At 43.1% G+C, this 20201-nt stretch overlaps 1 protein-coding gene across 1 annotated transcript in view; it reads left to right on the top strand.

The window, feature by feature from the left end:
- The first annotated feature begins 2801 nt into the window (after nucleotides 1-2801).
- Nucleotides 2802-20201, top strand: part of SLC13A1 (solute carrier family 13 member 1) — a 61789-nt gene continuing 44389 nt past the window's right edge. The window contains exons 1-3 of the mRNA XM_075015124.1: nucleotides 2802-2897; nucleotides 16252-16380; nucleotides 17487-17623. Coding sequence (XP_074871225.1) covers nucleotides 16345-16380; nucleotides 17487-17623 — 173 coding nt within the window. The 5' untranslated portion in view covers nucleotides 2802-2897; nucleotides 16252-16344. The remainder of the gene's footprint in view (nucleotides 2898-16251; nucleotides 16381-17486; nucleotides 17624-20201) is intronic.

The following is a 20201-nucleotide window of genomic DNA, read 5'->3' as shown; positions in this document are numbered from 1 at the left end:
AAAGTATATGTACAGCTGGTCATGGTTTATAATTCCAAATGCTAGCAGAGATGCAATAATCTGCCAGTTTTCCAAAAGCTTCTTAGGACTACCCAGGATAAATTCAGGGGATCTCCCTCTTGTCTCTTCAGTTATTCTGCCATTCAACTAGCCCAGAGAGTGAGGCTCTTTCTTTATTCTTTCTTTATATCTTCTCACAGAAGACAATCTGGCATAGGATCTACATGGGTCTTTCCTTTGAGTGTGTAATGTCCTTTGAGTCTCTGAGCTCAGAACATCACCACAATGGCTATTTGCTTTGGATTTAGCACCTTTTCTGATAAAGTCTCCCATTAGCATCCCCCAAGGATCCTTTGATGTCTGCTTTAATTAATTACAGAGTTATTGACACTGTAGATGTTTGCTAGTACAATATGACAGGACAAATAAGTGGGGAAAAATGCCTCAAGTAACATCCTATTAGTTGTATGAAGGTTAAAACACTCTTTGCTTTAATGTATACTTACACAATTGAATTGACCTGAGCTATAAAGTGTATTGTAATCAGTATCTCACAAAGCTTCCCCTTTACTTCCTACTGCCAGATTTTAAAAGACAAAATATTTTGTTAATGAACTATGCTACAAGAATGCTGTTCTGGAATACATTGGATGTAAGCCAATTCTTTTTGCAGTCATAAATAGAGGTCATAGCTAAGCATAAAACGTAAGTAGTTTCTCCCACTCTATAGAAGTGGATCACAGGGCAGGAGGAAGAAAATGGGGCTTCTTATGGTTTCTGTGAGCTGCTTCTTCAAAACCTAACCAAGGATTCCTCTATGCTCCTATCTCTGTTCCAGCCACTCCTGGACAGCAGATGAGACATTGAAGCCCTAGCACGGCTGGAAGGAAAAAGAGAAAAATTATAATCCAATAATACCTCTATGAAAATCAAGCTAACGAGAACATGGGAATCCATATGAACTAAATGTTTTTAGCAGCACCTCTGCCAAGATGTAAACTTTGTCCAGATTCCTAAATTGCATTTGATGAAATTCTTATAGAGTAGGTTTTCTGGTGGCTCTGCAAGATGGTTTTTATTTTAATTTATTTAGTTTTGTTATTTTGCAATCTGGTTGTGTTCTCCATGACGGGACTTTGCCAGGGTCAGATGTGATTGCTCATCAGGAGAGGATAAGGAAAAGGGAAAATTAGAAAAGTGTAGGTTTAAAGTGCATCAAATTTCATCTCCCTTAACATCGATGTACGTCTATATGTAGTAAATCCGGCAGCTAGTCAGAGGGTCAGTTCTGGCACCATATTGCTTGTATGTCATATGGCTAGATGTTCAGAAAGGGGAGCTCTTGAATGTATGGAGAGAAATGGAGAGAAATTTATAGAGAGAAATGTAGATAATGTTGTCTGCCACTCTAGAGGTGAAATTCAAGAGCTGCCTTGGCTTTTCCCCAATATCCATTGCTTCTGTGCCTTCCTTTGCTAGCCAGAGAATTAACTCCTCAGAAAGGACCAGTATATTGCCAGCTCCTCTGTATATCACCCCTAATTTAGTAATGGGCTGCAGGCCCCTGTCCACTAGCTGTGATTACTCAGCAAGCCCAAAAGTCTGTTTCCTCACTGGGAAGTTGACTCCAATGCTGCTCATTCCAAATGTTCAGAAGCAGTGGTCCAACCATAGGCATATCATGAAAAACTGGGATTCATCATATTTCCACCATGTACACTGAGTTGGTTGTCATTGACCTCCTCTTTACATCACCCCTATTTTGGTGAGATATGTCATGGGCACCAGTGAAGCAAGAGACATCCTACTTGTCTATTTGCTGGCTGTGCAGCCTCAAGCAAGTCCTTCTACCTCTCTGTTTCCTCCTCTGTAAAAGGGAGATGATACTTACCCTCCTGGGTGATCTATGCATGAAAAGTGCTATTTAAGGCCGAGTATTATTAAATTCCAGCTGCCAGTCATTCTACGCAGCAAGTCAAGGAAACGAAAATTTCTCAGCAGCAGGAGAAGCCCAACCAAGTTTTTCTGAATGGAATGCATCTCTCATAGTGTGTGCATGGCCAGGGAATGTTAGACACAGATTTTACATTTTGTATACATTTATTCCCATTCATGTATTTCAGAAATGATGGCTGATCTCATGCTTATGCTAATGGCATCTGTTTTTTCACTATCAATAAAGCTGTGCCATTAGAAGTGCCATTGGTAAACAGAGAATTTTCATGTGCCAGATTAGATGTTTTCTGTGGTTCTTGTTAGTTCCTGGACTCCCTTTAAAACTGAGTAAGCTTGAGCTTAACATAAATAGAGTCAAGCACAGACCTATAACCTGTCCTTGGACCTGAACTTATAAAGGACCAAGTTCCTCCTGTAAGCTTGTGTGTGTGTATGTGTCAGGGATTCTTCTGTTCCTTCTCAGGTCAGTGACAGTAAAGAGCTTTCTCAATACTTTGCAAGATCTGGCACCATACGCCCTATTCCAGTCATAGGAAGTTATTACCGGGACAGGTGGGGAAGGGAAAGAATATAATGAGAATACTAGCACACCTCAAATGCAGGGCACATTTCTAGCCTTGGTTTTATTGGGGATCACCAATGTTATCTTTCTAGAGTTAGTAAATACACTAAAACAATAAAAAGCAAGATTTATTTTTAACTCAGCTTGACTAATCAGTCTGTTGCAAAAGGTTAAAGGTGATAGTTTAGAGAAATATTAATCAGAGTCAACTATTTATAGTTAATCTGCTATTTTTGCTTGGGTAGTTTCTACCAGAAAACTGAAACACCAGGTCTCAGCGATGAAGATTTTCAGTCTGTTTTGGGTCTACCGAAAGTTCCTATTGATTCTCTTCACTCCGCTGCTTTTACTTCCACTGCCTCTCATCATTCGAACCAAAGTAAGTGACATGATGTAGAGAAACTTATTATATGCATGTATGTCAGTGTGAGGTTTTCACAAACTTTCAGAATGGCTAAATTTGCATCAGAGATTGTTTTCATTGTATTGCAGTGTTCTTACAGCTATATACCAAAAAGACCAAGTTTAACGTAAATTTCAAAATGACAGTAATTTCTGAAATTATTTACCTCTGTTTTCTCTGCTTACACTGAGGTGGCGAGACGATTTCTCAATAACTTTGGGAACTTTGTTTCAGGAAGATGGATCTTTCGAAGGTGGTGTTTATTTTCGAAAGAGCCCTGTCTACACTGCTTTTTTTTCTTTCAAAAGAATCTCTTCTGAAAAGAGAGAGATAAATCACTGCCTCATTTGCATTTTTGATTTCCCTCATTTGCGTTCCTCTTTTGAAAGAGGAGTGAAAGTGTAGACACAACCAAAGAGGTTTGCTACACAGCGTGTACTACTACTCCATTTGACAAGTTTGGCTGGCTTAGATTTGTAGGAAGAAGAAAAGGGAAAAACTTGGTCTTACGCCTACATAGGCTGAACATATCTTCCTATAGAAATATTATATTCCTTATGTTTTTCCACTGCTTTAGTTACCTTTGACCAATTTTTCCTTTCAACTGGAGTCTTTTCCCCTGCTCCGCACTTTCTCAAGTGCCTCCGCCTGTATCTTTCAGATGAAATTTGCAGCAAGTATTTTTAAAAGAGAAAAATGCCTTGTGCAATCTAAGAGCAAAAGCCTAATCTGCATTTAAGAACAGTAACAGAGAGGAAGCCGTGCTAGTCTATACACTATCTAAACAAAAAGCAGTCAAGTAGTCTTTAAAGTGCTACTTGACCGCTTTTTGTTTTGATTTTGCATTTAAGAAGACATCTAATTGTTGCCCATACAGTCTTTAAACTACCATCCTTGCACTTTACTGAGCATCTCTAGGACCAAACTGAATTTGTACCTTTGTGGAAAATGGTAACATGTTTATTAATGGTGAAATGCAGCCATTCTTGTAATCACAACATTTGTGAGAAATCAATAATAATGTTGCTGACAAGATTTTCCCACGAGCAGTAAAGTGAGCTGAATTTTATGGGTATGCTAAATGTACTCTTCAGCATCTGTCTGTCACTAATTAAAGCTGGAATATATTGATTTGAATTGTCTTTTGTCTTCCATCAAAGCAGCATGGTCTAGAAAGAAAAGCACAACATGCCCTTCAAGGCTAAAAATGTATAAACTGAGACACCATTTTAAAAATGACAGAGTTGGGGATAGCTAACTGGAAATGGGGCCAAATTATTTGTTGGTATAATCCAGCACAGACCCAATCACTGCAGTGGGGCAGCAGCTATTTGCACCAGCAGAGAATTTTGCCCAGGGCTCAAACCATTGGATCCAACTTTAACTACTAAAAATGGGTGCAAGGAGGGGGTTAAATGAAGACTCTCTGTTTGAATATGATCAAAAGTGAGATTATGGCTGGTCTCCTGCAAAGGCTTAAGCGGTAGAGGGGACCCATGCTTAGCACACTTGTCCTGAGGCCAGGGGCGATGTGTCTGAGGAATGCAGAGAATGCAGGTGGGTAGCACCGCCAGTCAGAAGCCCTGGAATAGGATGTGCTGGAGATAAGGCGGCAGATGACTGCCTGTCTTCCTTCACATCCAGGCTTTATTGTTTTGCTCAGCCCCACTATAAAAATGTTCCAGTGTCTCCACTGCCAGCTTTGTTGCTATCCAAGAGAGACAAGGAGGGGGCAGAGTGAAAATATGTCCACAGTCCATACACCCTCTTCACAGTCCAACTAAGCTGGCTAGTTGCCATGGGAACTTAGAGCACCTAATGGTCGTTGGAAAGACAGTAATTTGCTGGCAGCCACTTTTAATTTTTTTTTTCTAATCTTCACTGCAAGAGCTGGGATTTATATTAAAGAAAACTTCCATGTGTTGAGTCATCAGTGCTGACACTAATTGGCATCCTTCCTGAGGGGCCGTGTGGGGGAACCCAAAGTCTGCCTGGGCTCACACACTCAGCCATCTTTCCAGCTCTGACACAGAGCTCAGCGTTAGGAATGGAGAGCACTGTAGGGCAGAGTGATGAATCTTCAAGTGCTGCTTTCTCCGTGCTTTACAGGTTGACCCTCTCTAGTCCAGCACTATTCATAATCTGGCCTGGTTTTAGTTAGCTGAACGGTCCCTTATATGTGTGGCCAAGTTTCCAGCCACCTGTCCTGGGTCTTAGTGTTCTGTGCTGTTGTTTAGCTGAAATTTACCTCTAAATATTTTCTAAGAGCCCGGTAAGCAGTGGAAGTGTTGATACTGCTGCTAGACAATATGGCCTCCCATGGTCCAGCAAATTCTGTCATCCAGCACTGGTCAGGTCCCGAGGGTGCCTGATGAGGGAGGTTCAACCTGTACCTATCTAATGAGTTAAAAGGAGGGCGTCATGCAAAAGTCTGGATAAGGCAGGATACTTTTATTTGGGAGTAGTTTTGTTTACAGCATTTCCTTTTCCCACAGATAGAGGAGCTAGCAAGGGAGGGGGGTGATGTTAGAAATTTCAGGCCATCTCATCTCATTACCTAATCAATTTCATTCATTTGTAATCTCTGTAATTAAGAGTTGTATCAATGGCCTGGGGCACAGAGAATTGATTTTTATACAGGTTGTACTCCCTCATCTGGCACCTTCTGGACCTGAATCATGCAAGAGGGGGAACCCCTATTCCTGCAGGGCTCCCCCCGCACAGGTCTCCTGGGCTCCCCTTGTACAGCAGGGGTCCCTGCGATTGCAGGGCTGCCAGTGGGGCTCAGTGCACAGCTGGCTTCCTGCTGCATGGCTGCTATGGTCCCCACAGCTGGGGCTGCCAGCAAGACTCTGAGCCCCAGCCGGCTCCCAGCCACAGGGCTGCCTGGGTTCCCCCCCACCCCTGGGCAGGGTCCTCATGGCTGGGGATGCTGGCAAGGCTCTGCACTCGAGTTGGCCTCCTGCCGCAGGGCTGCTGGGGTTACCCAGGCTGGGGCCCTATAGCTACTCTCTGGTCCAGCAACATCCCTTGTCCAGATGAGAGAGTGCCAGATAAGAGCATTTTAGCCTGTACACGTTTTTCTAAAATAGTTTCTTATAAGATGGCTTCTCTGTAATGTTTGGAAGTGAATATATGAATATTGCTCGGAAGGCCTCATCAGGAGTCAATGGCTACAGTAGTTTTTCTATAAACACAAAAAAGCTCTATTAAAAGAACATTGTTCAGATTGCAAAGTCATGCACTCAAACACTAGAAAATGGCAGAATTAAGATTGCCTGTGCAAATTTAATGGAGTCCTTTTGTATATATGTTTATCTCAATTTTACATGATCAAATCCTTTTTCCTTAGGACTCCTCCTCTCCCCTGGATCAATAGATGGTGCTCACTAACAAAGCAAGTTTCAAGGCTTTGTTTTCTTCTTATTGTTCAAGGCCTTATTTACGGCACTCTGTGCAAACCCTGCTCTGAAGGCGGTTATTACTTTCCTCAGGGACTTTTCTGTGGTGCTCATTGCTCTGGCATCTAAGTACTTCCATAAATAATAATGAACTTCTCAGCATTCCTAGGAGGGGGAGGGGGCATTATCCCTACTCCTATCCCTAAACCTAGCACCTGATTTTTCAGAGTACTTGGAATTTGTTCTCTATGCATTCAAGGTACAGCTTTTCTTGACTGTAGAACTGATGCACATTATATCCCTGGGTTGCAAGCCAGATCAGGACAGAGCAGTTAGTGACCACTTGTGAATAGTTTGGTTTAAGTCACTTGCCTGGCATTGGATGTGGATTCTGTCAGAAGAAGAGAGGAACTCCAGTTCTCCAGGGTGGAATTCCACTGCCTGGACCACAGGGCATCATTTCATTCTGCAATCAGGGCCTCATTCAGTACAACCTTTCTGTAACTAGTGAAGCCGAGGTCCTACACTACACTGCCCTGATTTATCCCCAGAGCAGGTCTGTCCTGTGCACTAAATAAGACAGGTCTTAAGGAAAGAGATGTGATCCTGTAATTGAAAAGCTATATCATAAGCTATATATGCAATGGGGAGGGGCCTACAACTTAAGGTTGCATGGGTGACCTTTAATTTTGACATTTCTTAACTTCTGAATACTTGCACTTTGCACTTTTAATAATTTTCTTTTAATATAGTTGTGTGTGTGTGTGTGTGCGTGTGTGATTTCCTAGGTTTCTAAAAAAGCAAACCAAAAAAACCCAGAAATTTTATTATATGGAATCATGGTGATATCCACATGAAACATCAGCTGGGTTGGAACCTTTAAACCTACTACCCAGACCTCTACCACTTGAATGGACAGAGCAAAAAAAGCTACCAGAAATTTTTTCACATGGGCAAACCAATATATTTTCACCAGCCTCATCAGCTAAACTGCCTTGGCTGTAATTATCCAAAAAAGTTCAACCTGACATGGAAAATTTCAGTGATTAAAGTTTGACAAAGTAATAAGCAACTGAACTCAAGGTCTTATAATCGAAAGTATTGAGCAACCTTAATCAGTAACACAAACCCACCCTACAGGACATAGTCTACCTATAGCTCATTTCTTAGCAGCGTATGAATTGTTATCAAAGGTAGTGACCTCCATACTGTGACATGGTGGTATAATGAATTCTGGAAAGCAGCCATAGTTCTCCTTAGTCAACATATACTTTGCTCAGGGCCCAGAGAACAATATGGTTGTGCAGCCACATAAACCAATGCATAATTGTCCCTCTTTTTGAACTAACCATGTAATTGTTCTCCAGAATCTATAGTTTCATAAATGTCTCTCTCCTATGTGACTGTGAACAAACTTCAGAATATTAATTAATGTTTAAATTAATGAATAGCAGAATTTGCATGGTTTTACTTAAAATAACTTGTTCGAGAAGCACTTTAAAGACTAGCAAAATAGTTTATTAGGTGAGCTTTCATGGGACAGACCCACTTCTTCAGACCATATCCAGACCAGAACAGACTCAATATTTAAGACACAGAGAATCAAAAACAGTAAGCAAGGAGGACAAATCAATAATCAAGGTGAGCAAATCAGAGAGTGGAGGGGTGGGGGGGAAGATCAAGAATTAGATTGAGTTAAGTATGCAGACGAGCCCCTATAGTGACTCAGAAAGTTCACATCCCAACTTAAACCACGTGTTAATGTTCCGAATTTGAATATAAATGTCAATTCGTCCGCTTCTCTTTCTACAAAGGAGCGATACTTTCTTTTCAGTAACACACATACCTTGAGGTCATTGACAGAATAGCCCATTCCATTAAAATGTTGACTAACTGGATTGTGGATCTGGAGTGTTTTAATGTCTGTTTTGTGCCCGTTGACCCTTTGTCTAAGGGAGTTAGAAGTCTGTCCAATATACAAAGCATCTGGGCATTGTTGACACATGAAGGCATGTATGATGTTAGTAGAGGAGCATGAGAAAGTGCCCGTGATTCTGTGAGTAACCTGGTTAGATCCAGTGATGGTATTTCCAGAGAAGATATGTGGACAAAGCTGGCAGCGGGCTTTGTTGCAGGGAAAGGTTCCAGGACTGGTGTTCCTGGGGTATAGACTGTGGCTGTTAGTAAGGATCCTTATGAGGCTGGGAGGTTGTCTGTAAAAGAGAACAAGCATGTAACCCAGGGCCTTCTGGAGTGTGGCATCCTGATTAAGGATAGGTTGTAGGTCTTTAATAATTTGTTGCAGTGGTCTGAGTTGGGGGCTGTAAGTGATGACCAGTGGTGTTCTGTTCTTGGCTCTTTTGTTCTGATCTTGCAGTAGCTGGTTTCTGGGTATGCGTCTGGCCCTGTCAATTTGTTTTTTTACTTCTCCTGGTGAGTAATTCAGGTTTATGAATATTTGGTAAAGTTCTTGTAGTTTTTGGTCTCTGTCAGTTGGATCAGAGCAAATGTGATTATATCTAAGAGCTTGACTGTAAACAATGGATCTAGTCACGTGTGCAGGATGGAAACTAGAAGGGTGTAGATAAGTATAGCGATCAGTAGGTTTTCGGTACAGTGTGGTACTGATCAGGCCATCCTTGATTAGTACTGTAGTGTCCAGGAAATGTATCTCTTGCATGTTGTAATCGAGGCATAAGTTGATGGTGGGGTGTAGATTGTTAAAGTCTCTGTGGAATTCTTCTGGAGCCTCTGTACCATGGGTCCAAATCATAAAGATGTCATCAATGTATCTTAAGTAGAGGAGTGGTAATAGGGGACGAGAGGTGAGGAATCGTTGTTCCAGGTCAGCCATAAATACATTAGCATATTGTGGGGCCATGCGGGTGCCCATAGCAGTTCCACTAATCTGGAGGTATAAATTGTCCCCAAAATGGAAATGATTGTGTGTGAGAGCAAAGTAACAGAGGTCAGACACCAGATTGGCTGTGGTGGCATCAGGGATGGTGTTCCTGATTGCTTGTGTGTCTTTATGTGCCATATTAGTGTACGGAGCCTCTACATCCATTGTGGCAAGGATGGCGTTATCAGGAACTTTTCCGATGTTTTGTAATTTCCTCAGGAAGTCGGAGGTATCTCGGATATAGCTGGGAGCATTGGTGGCATAGGGTTTGAGGAGGGAGTCCACGTAACTGGATAGTCCGGTGGTAAGGGTGCCAATACCTGAAATGATAGGGCATCCAGGGTTTCCAGGTTTGTGGATTTTGGGAAGTAAATAGAATAATCTAGGCTGTGGCTCAGATGGTGTGTCTGAGTTAATGAGGTCCAGAGTAGCAGCAGGGAGTTCCTTCAGTAGTTGTTGTAATTTCCTTTGGAATTCCAAATTCCAATTCCAAGATCAGACCAAAAAAGCCAAGAACAGAACACCACTGGTCATCACTTACAGCCCCCAACTCAGACCACTGCAACAAATTATTAAAGACCTACAACCTATTCTTAATCAGGATGCTACACTCCAGAAGGCCCTGGGTGACATGCCTGTTCTCTCCTACAGACAACCTCCCAATCTCATGAGGATCCTTACTAACAGCCACAGTCTATACCCCAGGAACACCAGTCCTGGAACCTTTCCCTGCAACAAAGCCCGCTGCCAGCTTTGTCCACATATCTTCTCTGGAAATACCATCACTGGACCTAACCAGGTTACTCACAGAATCACGGGCACTTTCTCATGCTCCTTTACTAACATCATATATGCCATCAGCCGTGTCTACACATGCACGCTACTTCGAAGTAGTGGCACTAACTTCGAAATAGCGCCCGTCATGGCTACACGTGTTGAGCGCTATTTCGATGTTAACATTGACGTTAGGCGGAGAGACGTCGAAGCCGCTAACCCCATGAGGGGATGGGAATAGCGCCCTACTTCGAAGTTGAACGTCGAAGTAGGGACCGTGTAGTCGTTGCGCGTCCCGCAACATCGAAATAGCGGGGTCCACCATGCCGGCCATCAGCTGAGGGGTTGAGAGATGCTCTCTCTCCAGCCCCTGCGGGGCTCTATGGTCACCGTGTGCAGCAGCCCTTAGCCCAGGGCTTCTGGCTGCTGCTGCGGCAGCTGGGGATCCATGTTGCATGCACAGGGTCTGCAACCAGTTGTCGGCTCTGTGGATCTTGTGTTGTTTAGTGCAACTGTGTCTGGGAGGGGCCCTTTAAGGGAGTGGCTTGCTGTTGAGTCCGCCCTGTGACCCTGTCTGCAGCTGTGCCTGGCACCCTTATTTCGATGTGTGCTACTTTGGCGTGTAGACATTCCCTCGCAGCGCCTATTTCGATGTGGTGCTGCACAACGTCGATGTTGAACATCGATGTTGCTAGCCCTGGAGGACGTGTAGACTTTATTCATCGAAATAGCCTATTTCGATGTCGCCACATCGAAATAGGCTACTTCGATGTAGGCTTCACGTGTAGACATAGCCCTAATGTGTCAACAATGCCCAGATGCTTTGTATATTGGACAGACTTCTAACTCCCTTAGACAAAGGGTCAACGGGCACAAAACAGACATTAAAACACTCCAGATCCACAATCCAGTTAGTCAACATTTTAATGGAATGGGCCATTCTGTCAATGACCTCAAGGTATGTGTGTTACTGAAAAGAAATTATCGCTCCTTTGTAGAAAGAGAAGCGGACGAATTGACATTTATATTCAAATTCGGAACATTAACACATGGTTTAAATCGGGATGTGAACTTTCTGAGTCACTATAGGGGCTCGTCTGCATACTTAACTCAGTCTAATTCTTGATCTTCCCCCCCACCCCTCCACTCTCTGATTTCCTCACCTTGATTATCTTTTTCTAATTTGTCCTCCTTGCTTACTATTTTTGGTTCTCTGTGTCTTAAATATTGAGTCTGTTCTGGTCTGGATATGGTCTGAAGAAGTGGGTCTGTCCCATGAAAGCTCACCTAATAAACTATTTTGCTAGTCTTTAAAGTGCTACTTGACTGCTTTTTGTTTTGATAGTGTATAGACTAGCACGGCTTACTCTCTGTTACTATTCAACTTGTTCGAGGTGTGAACTGCACCCCTTCCGGTCATGTTTTGGAATGTAAATATAAACATGCAATCATCATCAAGCAGGCATCTTTCTAGAGGGCTACCTGAAACATAGGTTCTTGCCCCTATGCTACTTAATATTTTTCTCAGTGATCCGGAAGAAAACACGAAATCATCACTGATAAAGTTTGCAGCTGAAATAAAAATTGGGGAAATGCCACAAAGAGTGATATGGATCATTTAGCAAAAGTGGGTACAAACAAATAATATGCATTCAAATACTGGCTGAACCTCTCTTGGATGGAAATGGTGAGGGAGTCATTGGACACCAATGGCCACTGAGCCCCAGGGTGGTGGTTGATGATGATGATGATGATGATGATGAACAACCTCTCTAGTCTAGCATTCTCTGGTCTAGGAACATCCATGGTCCAGCATGATTTTAGTTAGTTGGGTGTCCACTTATTGTGGGTCTGCCCTCATTTCCTCTGGTCTCAGAAAGTTTGTTTACAGCCACCAGTCCTGGCTTTCAGTGTTCTGTGCTGTTGTTTAGCTGTAATTTACCCATAAATGTCTTCTAAGAGCCCAGTAAGCAGTGGAAATGTTGCTAATGCTGCTGCTAGACAATACTGATCTCCTGTGGTTCAGCAAATTCTCTGGATTGGCACCAGTCAGGTCCCAAGGATGCCAGACTAGAGAGGTTCAAACTCTAATGTGAAATGTAGATGTATACGTCTAGGGACAAAGAATGTAGGTCCTACTTACACAATGAGGGACTCTATCATGGGAACCTGTGACTCTGAAAAAGATTTTGGGGGTCATGATCAATAATAAGTTGAACTTGAGCACCCAGGGCAATACAGTGGCTGAAGGGATAAAAGTCCTGTGCTCTAAAGGAGGTCATACTGCATAGTCACTGACAGCCTTGGAATCCATGAAGTCTCAACTCTGAAGTCTCATGATGATACTGTAAATGTTAATAATGATAATGCTCTCATTATGGATCCTTTTAGCAGAATAATCCAGCTGATCCTTCTGTATTGTTGTCAGATGAAATAAGTAAGGGTGGTGAATGAAGAGTTCAACCCTGCCTCCACTCCCAAATTTAGGCCCCTGTTCAGCAAGGTACTAAAGAATAAGTTTAACTTTAAGCATGTGAGTAATCTCATTGATGCCAACTGTCACCTCCTCAGCTGTCAAAACCTCTAGATTCCTACCAGCACTTTTGATACTGCTGTCTTGCATTTCTTGAGTACAAAAATCTGCAGGATGCAGATACATGCCTAGGCTGTACCTTCAGCCAAAATATTATTATTATATTTATAGTATTATTACTAGTGCTTGTCCTAACCTTACAGGAAATTAATACTTCATATTTTCCCTCCTGCCTTCTAACAAACTCTTAAACTTTTCTTGCACGCAGAGATGAAGTTTTGAGTAAATAGTGAATCCCTGCACTTGTTGAACCTATGAGCATTTTAGGACAAGAAGCTCTCTGTCATGTCTGAATCAGAACAGTTTCCACTTTCAGAGCCACCCTAGAGTGGGGAAGAGGGAATGGGGCAATTTGCTCTGGGGCAGCCCGTTAGAGATGTCCCCCAAGCCAAGTGACATTGTGACCTCGTGTCCAGGGTAGAAGCACCACTCATGTTTGGCCCGGCTAACATTCCATCTCTGCCTATGGCTACGTCTACACTAGCCCAAAACTTTGAAATGGCCATGCAAATGGCCATTTTGAAGTTTACTAGTGAAGTGCTGAAATACATATTCAGCACCTCATTAGCATGCGGGTGGCCGTGGCACTTCGAAATTGACACAGCTCGCCACCGCGCAGCTCATCCAGACGGGGCTCCTTTTCGAAAGGACCTCGGCGACTTCGAAGTTCCCTTATTCCTCTGAGTAGATAGGAATAAGGGGATTTCGAAGTCACCGAGGTCCTTTTGAAAAGGAGCCCCATCTGGATGAGTCACACGGCAGCGAGCCGCATCAATTTCTAAGTGCCGCAGCCGCCCGCATGCTAATGAGGTGCTGAATATGTATTTCAGCACTTCACTAGTAAACTTCAAAATGGCCATTTGCATGGCCATTTCGAAGTTTTGGGCTAGTGTAGACATGGCCTATGTGACACCGTGCCCTGCTTTAGTCCCTTGAAATGTTGAGAAATATGTACTAGTGACAAGGTACACCCTCATTGGCTAGAACCTCATTTCATTAAGCATAGAACGAGAAGAAACTCCCTGCCCTGAAAAGTTTTCAGTCTAAGCAAAAATCTAAATTTATAGTCTGAGTAAATACATTTTTACCTACTTTGTACTTCTTGTGTAGTGCAAAAGGGCCAAAGTGTAAACAAAAACCAGGCCCCCTGACATCAGCAAATTTATCTTGTTAAATAAAATCCTGTTTTGACGTGACCCATGTCTTCAAGTTCACATCAGGTTATGTACATTTTAATATAAATAATTCTCATATAAAGATACCGTATCAAGCCCACAGGATGACCTACAAATATAGTTCAAAGGTTATGGCAGGGATCTTTTATTTTAAGTTATATATATATATATATATATACACACACACATACACGTATGCATATATGAAGCCATTTAAGGCCAGTAACTTCTGAGGCTTGAGTGACTTCTGGTATGCCAAAAATGGTAGTACGTAAAAGTCTAGTTCAGAGTTCACTGAGTTTCCATGAAAATCTCCCATTATCAATTACACAACCAAAGGACAAAAAAAAAATCATTCACTGACTCCTTCAGAAATAGTTGCACTAAGGCAAGTAAGGTTTCACTAAGCCTACCAAAAGCTACATGCAGTCCTGCACATTAATTTTACTTTTGGGGCCTAAATGTTGCTGGTATCAGAGAACTTACATGTTAGGCTTTCATCCATTTTCAGTATAACCAGCATCCACAATGGCGCAAAGGATATCATTGCTTGATTAACTATTAATATATTGACTGCATATAAGGCTACTTGTTTGATGATGCTGGCAAATGAAGTTGTCACCCATGGGACAGACACTACCAGATAGAATCCTCTTTCACACATCTAATGAATCTTTTTCCTTAAGGATTCACCATTAGGTGGTGGAAATCAGTCTAGTTTCTGCTAAATCTTCAAAGAAAAGTGCAAATTGGTGTCAAACTTGGTAAAGGCTTTGCAATGCAGACACTTCAGCTTATGAACATAGACCAAAACCTGCCAGTAGACAAAATAAATTTGGGCTGTTCCTCACTTGATCTGGATTTGAACCAGCCTTCCTAAAGTAAAAAGAACTATATTCTATCATTTCTCTCCAAGGAGTATTAGCCTCTGTACATACCTAGGCCATTTCTCTCTCCTGACCTTGCATGGTAAGAAAGCTATTGTAGCTTTTTTTCTCAAGGCCAAGAGTGTAAACAAGAACTGGGTGAAATATACCTAAAAAAACTGCAAATGAAACAAAATGCATTTGGTTTCAAGACATACTCGGAGCCGGCTAAGCCAAAATCCAGTTTTGGTAATTTTATTCTACAAACCTCAGGTCCTTTTACAGCTTCAACTGCTTCTATTGTATTGTTTTCATTTCATCTCTGTGATAGACCACAGCCCATAGCAGACTACTGTAGCCTCATCAATAGCAAATATGTGTGACTTGGGTCCATGCTTTCATGTTTCCTGGGGACTGAGGCTTATCAGGGACCAGACAGCAGCAGCAGGCTAATCCAGCACCTGCTGCTGATTCAATACCTGCAGCCAGTGAAGGCCTGTGGAAGCCTCTAAAAGGTTTCCCCTCAGGAAGGAGGGGGGAGGAGCAAGGTGATGGATGAGGAAGGAGTACAGAAGGAGAGTGCCTGTGGGGAAGGGTTTGCTGCAACTACCTGAGGAAGGTATTGGGGAGGTGTCTGGTTGAAGTGGCCCAGGGAGGTAGCTGCTGCACCAGGGGGACCCAGGAGGAAAGCACCTCTACTGGCAGCTCCTGAGGGTCCCTGGGCTGGAACGTGGAATGTATGGGAGGGGCCAGGGTTTCCCCCCGCCCTGACTGCCCACTCACCCCAGGGGAACCCTAGGGGGTAGGAGGGCGTGAACATGTTAAAGGAGTCTCCACCATTAGTGACTGGCATTGACTGTGCTGATGATGAGAATGGCTTGGTAATGCTGTAAGCCAGGCCTCTGGGAGAACACGAGGCAGAGCAAAGGAGTGTGGCGAGCCTCTGAGGCAACACCTAAACCGCCATGAAGTGCAGGACCCAGTTGGAGCAAATTTGGGGTTTTTGTCAGTCTCTTAATGTGTTTTCCTGTGCATGCTTTGCAGCCCAAGCGGTGGCTGCATCTGGAAGTAAAGGTGAAGTGAATCTTTTGTACCAGGATTCAGAATGAAAGCCACATTTAAACTGCAAGATATAAGGATGACTGTATCAAAGCAGACTGATTGAAATCCCTGACCCATCCTTGCCCGTTGCATTATCCTGCCTGAGGACCAGGATTTCACTTGCTGTCTGCATGGGAGTTCTCTGACTAACCACAAAGATCAAAAGGGTACTTTTTAATGGCAGGGGTTATGATATATTTAATTCTTGGGTGAAAGGAGGTTCCTGACATAGTCTAGTTGTTTAATTGGAGATTTGAAATGTGTCATGAATTGTCTGGAGCAAACAGCAGGCATTTTTTAATGGTGTACATTTATGAACAAAATAATAAATGCATAAAATGTTATTTCATCGTAATGGTTATTCCTGAAGTTAAGCACAGTTAAGCTTTGGTCCCCAACTCAAAACCCAGCTGGGGCCCTCCTGGTGACTTGGGCTTTGGATTGATCTACTGTGTCATTGCAGAGTGGGTTGTTTGATGCATCCAGTCTCATTTTTAATGATGTCTTGTGTGTTCTAGGAAGCGGAATGTGCCTACACGCTGTTTGTAGTTGCAATCTTTTGGCTCACAGAGGCTCTGCCACTGGGTGTTTCAGCTTTACTTCCTGCCTTAATGTTCCCAATGTTTGGTATTATGGCATCCAAGGAGGTAACCTTATTTTTGTTCTCTAGCTGCATATAAACTGTGGAATCCCCCAAAGAAGGACAGGTGCTGCAGAAAAACATGAAACTGCACCTATCATATTGGGCCTTCAAGCTCATGCACAAAGTGAAACACCCAGCTTAAGTGTTTTTCTACACCAAGATTTACAGTTAAGCGCAACTTGAAGCCACGCTGTGGCTGTCTGTCCGCCTCGCTTCCTCCAGCTGGGGGAAGCTGGGCAGGCAGCTGCGGTAGCATGACCTCAACCCAGCTCCCCCAACTGGGAGAAACCGTCCATGGTTCCCAGCTCTCAGCTGCTGGAGGGAGCCAGGAAACTGACCAGCACCAGCGCTGGTCAGTTTCCTAGCTCTCAAATTATGGGAGAATTCAACTTACATGGAGGTTGCCAAGAATGCAACCTGCATGTAAGTTGGGGGTCTACTGTATTCATTTGGTTCCCCCTTCATGCTCAGGTCAGCAGGAGAAGCCAACCCAAATTCTTGTAGGCATCACCTCTCTACCAAAGTTGCCTCATCTGTTAAAGAGATAATTATCTCCCTTTGCAAAGTGCTTTGAGATAGTAGAGGAAAAACCGCAAAGTGTTATTGTTATACTACATTACATTAGAAATCTGACATGTTAAAGGCCCAGTAATACCTACCTTGACATTGATGGGATTTGAAATCAGTTGATCGCAAACTAGAAAAACATTAAAACTTGAATAATCTTGAGCTTGAGGCATCATTGCAACAGGCACTGCAGGATCATGTCCTAAATCCTTCCCCGAGCAGGGGCACTGGATGGATTACAAATAACACAGACTATTCTAGCAGACTTTCACCGTTAGCTGAGTTCACATGTGAAATGTGTTTGCTCTTTGGTGACTTACATCATGAACCTTATCCAATTTCTTCCATTTTTTTTTCACACCCATTGAACTCCACGTTCCCAGCATTCACGCAGGTTAAAATGATAACACTGACCTTTCCATTACATATTACAATGCATGTCCTAAACTTTTTTTCTGATGAGGCTGATTTTTTTTTGGTCATACTAAAAGTAAGAGATTAAAAAACATACCCATTTTGTTAACAATCTGGTTTTGATTTCAGGTGGCATCTGCTTATTTCAAAGATTTTCATTTGCTGCTAATTGGAGTTATTTGTTTGGCCACATCTATAGAAAAATGGAATTTGCACAAGAGAATTGCTTTGAAAATGGTGATGATGGTGGGTGTGAACCCTGCATGGTATGTACTAAATATGATAATGGAATATGGTAATGTGGCCAGAAAACTCAGTACTACAGAAGTAATTGCCTACCCTAGGAGGGCTATTTTGTTCCTTAGTAGAAATCCAGTCAGCTTTTGCTGCTGACATAAAATGAAAATCCATGAAATGCTTTGCTTGTCCTATAATGGGTAAAGCCTTCTTCTTTTGCTGAAACTTTAATTATAGGAATAGTTAGGATGAGAAAGAATCCTATTTCTTATGCCTCTGATGTTCACAATAACTATGTAAAATTCAGAACTGGTTGATGAATTTGTGAATCTATTTAAGGATCATATTTCTTAATGATTGATTATAAAGACCACAGTTGAAGAGTCATGTCACATGCTTACTATACTAATTTGTATTTCAGAAGTATTTGCAATGATCTGGGCCCTCTCAAAATACACTGTAAGGTCGTCCTTCCCCCTAATAATTCAGTTTAAAGTAGGAAGGACAATAGGAGGGGTGGAAGAGAAGGGACAAAACATACTTCACAGCAGGGGTGAACAAACCTTTTGCATCAGGCTCCTATTTTCATCCTTGCGGTTAGCACTCGCCCCCCACCCCTGGTCTCATGGAGGCAGGTGGGGAGCCAGCAGAGGCCAGGGGCAGTTGCACTGCTCCCTTATAAAATTTGGTGCACCCCCCACTCTGCACACCCCTGTTCTAGGCAGAGAGGAGAAGGCCAGCAGTCTCCCCCTGCCCATCAGTCTGCCAGGGCCTGCTCTTCAAGCCTCAGTGCGGAATCACTGGAGAGTCAATGCCCTTTCTGCTAATGAAAGTCAGTTTCACTCTTGCAGGTTGCAGAGAAAAGCCTGAGAAAGTGACTGTTGGATGGTGAGGCCACCCACTGTTTTTGTTACAGCAGGTGCTGGGGAGTGCTGGCCACACTGCTAGGGGCACAAGGGGCACAAAGCCAACAGACCCAGTCAAGGCCACAGTTCAGGAGCTCCAGGCAGTCTGTGGATGGGCAGAAGCTGCACAGCTGGGGACGAAGACTCCTTCTGGGGCAGGGACTGGGGAGGAAAGGGTGGATGAAACATCATCCTGCCTTAACAGCAGGTGAGACTCTGCTGCCAGTACTATACTACCTTCACCTACCCCTTTAAAGCAAGCAGGCAACACAAGCAAGAGATGCAAGATATCTTCTACCTCCCTGACGTGGTTAAGCAAACAGGCTGCAACCCCGCCTCACAAAATGTCCCACCCACCCCAGAGCGCACGCCCCCCACTTTGCATACCCCCTGCTTTACAAAAATAAAATGGAAAAGCTCGGCTAGCTACAGCTAACTTCTCCTGTGTCATACTCTGTGTAGATAGCAGCTACCAAACAGAGCTGAATTTCTCAACCTCCTGAGGCTATGTGTAAACTTCTGTATGGATGCAATTTTGCCATTGCATGGTCTCCTCTCAGCTGCTCTGTGCCAGTAGGAGACAACTCTTCCACTGGCATAATAAAACCAACTCCAGCAAGTGGTGGTAGCAATATTGTCAGGAGATTTTCTTCAAGGGTGCGTCTACACTTGCATTCCTCTTTTGAAATAGCTATGCAAATGAGGCATAAATTTGCATATCTGGCCCTCGTTTGCATATTCTAATTTCGAAAGAGCTTCTTTCAAAAGAAGAAAGCCAGTGTAGACACTGCTCTTTCGAAAGTAAACCCCATCTTCGAAAGAATCCTTTTTCCCATTAATTAAGAAGAAGGATTATTTAATAGGAAGAAGGATTCTTTTGAAGATGGGGTTTACTTTCAAAAGAGCAGCATTTACACTGGCTTTCTTCTGTCAAAATTAGAATATGCAAATGAGGAGCTAAATAGGCAAATGCATGCCTCATTTGCATTTTCAATTTACCTCATTTGCATACCTATTTCGAAAGAGGAATGCAAACATAGACACACCCCAAGGCTGGGTCTACACGTACCCCTTCCTTTTGGAAGGGGCATGTTAATGCATGGATTTGAAAGATGCTAATTAGGCGCTGCAATGCATATACAGTGCCTCATCAGCATAATGGCAGCCGCAGCGATTCGAAAGTGCAGCTTTTGAATTGTGCGCTACCCGTGGAGACAGGACCTTCTGAAAGGACCACCCCAGTATTCCAGATAGGAATAAGGAGACTTCGAAGTAGCCAGGGTCCTTTCGAAAAGGAGCCCCATCTGGACGAGCCACGCGGCGGCAAGCTGCGTCAATTTCAAAGTGCCGCGGCTGCCCGCATTCTAATGAGGTGCTGGATATATATTCAAGCACTTCATTACTAAACTTCGAAATGGCCATTTGCATGGCCATTTTGAAGTTTTTGGCTAGTGTAGACATGGCCTCAGATCATTTAATCTCACCTTCTGATAATGCGGAATTATCCCCATTCTCCAATGCTTTGTCTGTCCTAGTTTTCCATAAGTTATTTAATGTGCCTTCCATAACATCCTTTGATAACAGCTCTGTTCCCTGACAGGCTTCACTGTTAGAAAAACATCCCTGTGTTTCTACATATCACCGGCTACATCTACACGTGCCCCAAACTTCAAAATGGCCATGCAAATGGCCATTTCAAAGT

The sequence above is a fragment of the Carettochelys insculpta genome, chromosome 1 (genome assembly GCF_033958435.1).
Source record: "Carettochelys insculpta isolate YL-2023 chromosome 1, ASM3395843v1, whole genome shotgun sequence".
NCBI classification, from domain to species: Eukaryota; Metazoa; Chordata; order Testudines; family Carettochelyidae; genus Carettochelys; species Carettochelys insculpta.
The sequence above is the reverse complement of the archived record's forward strand: the minus strand, read 5'-3'. Positions and strand labels throughout refer to the sequence as shown.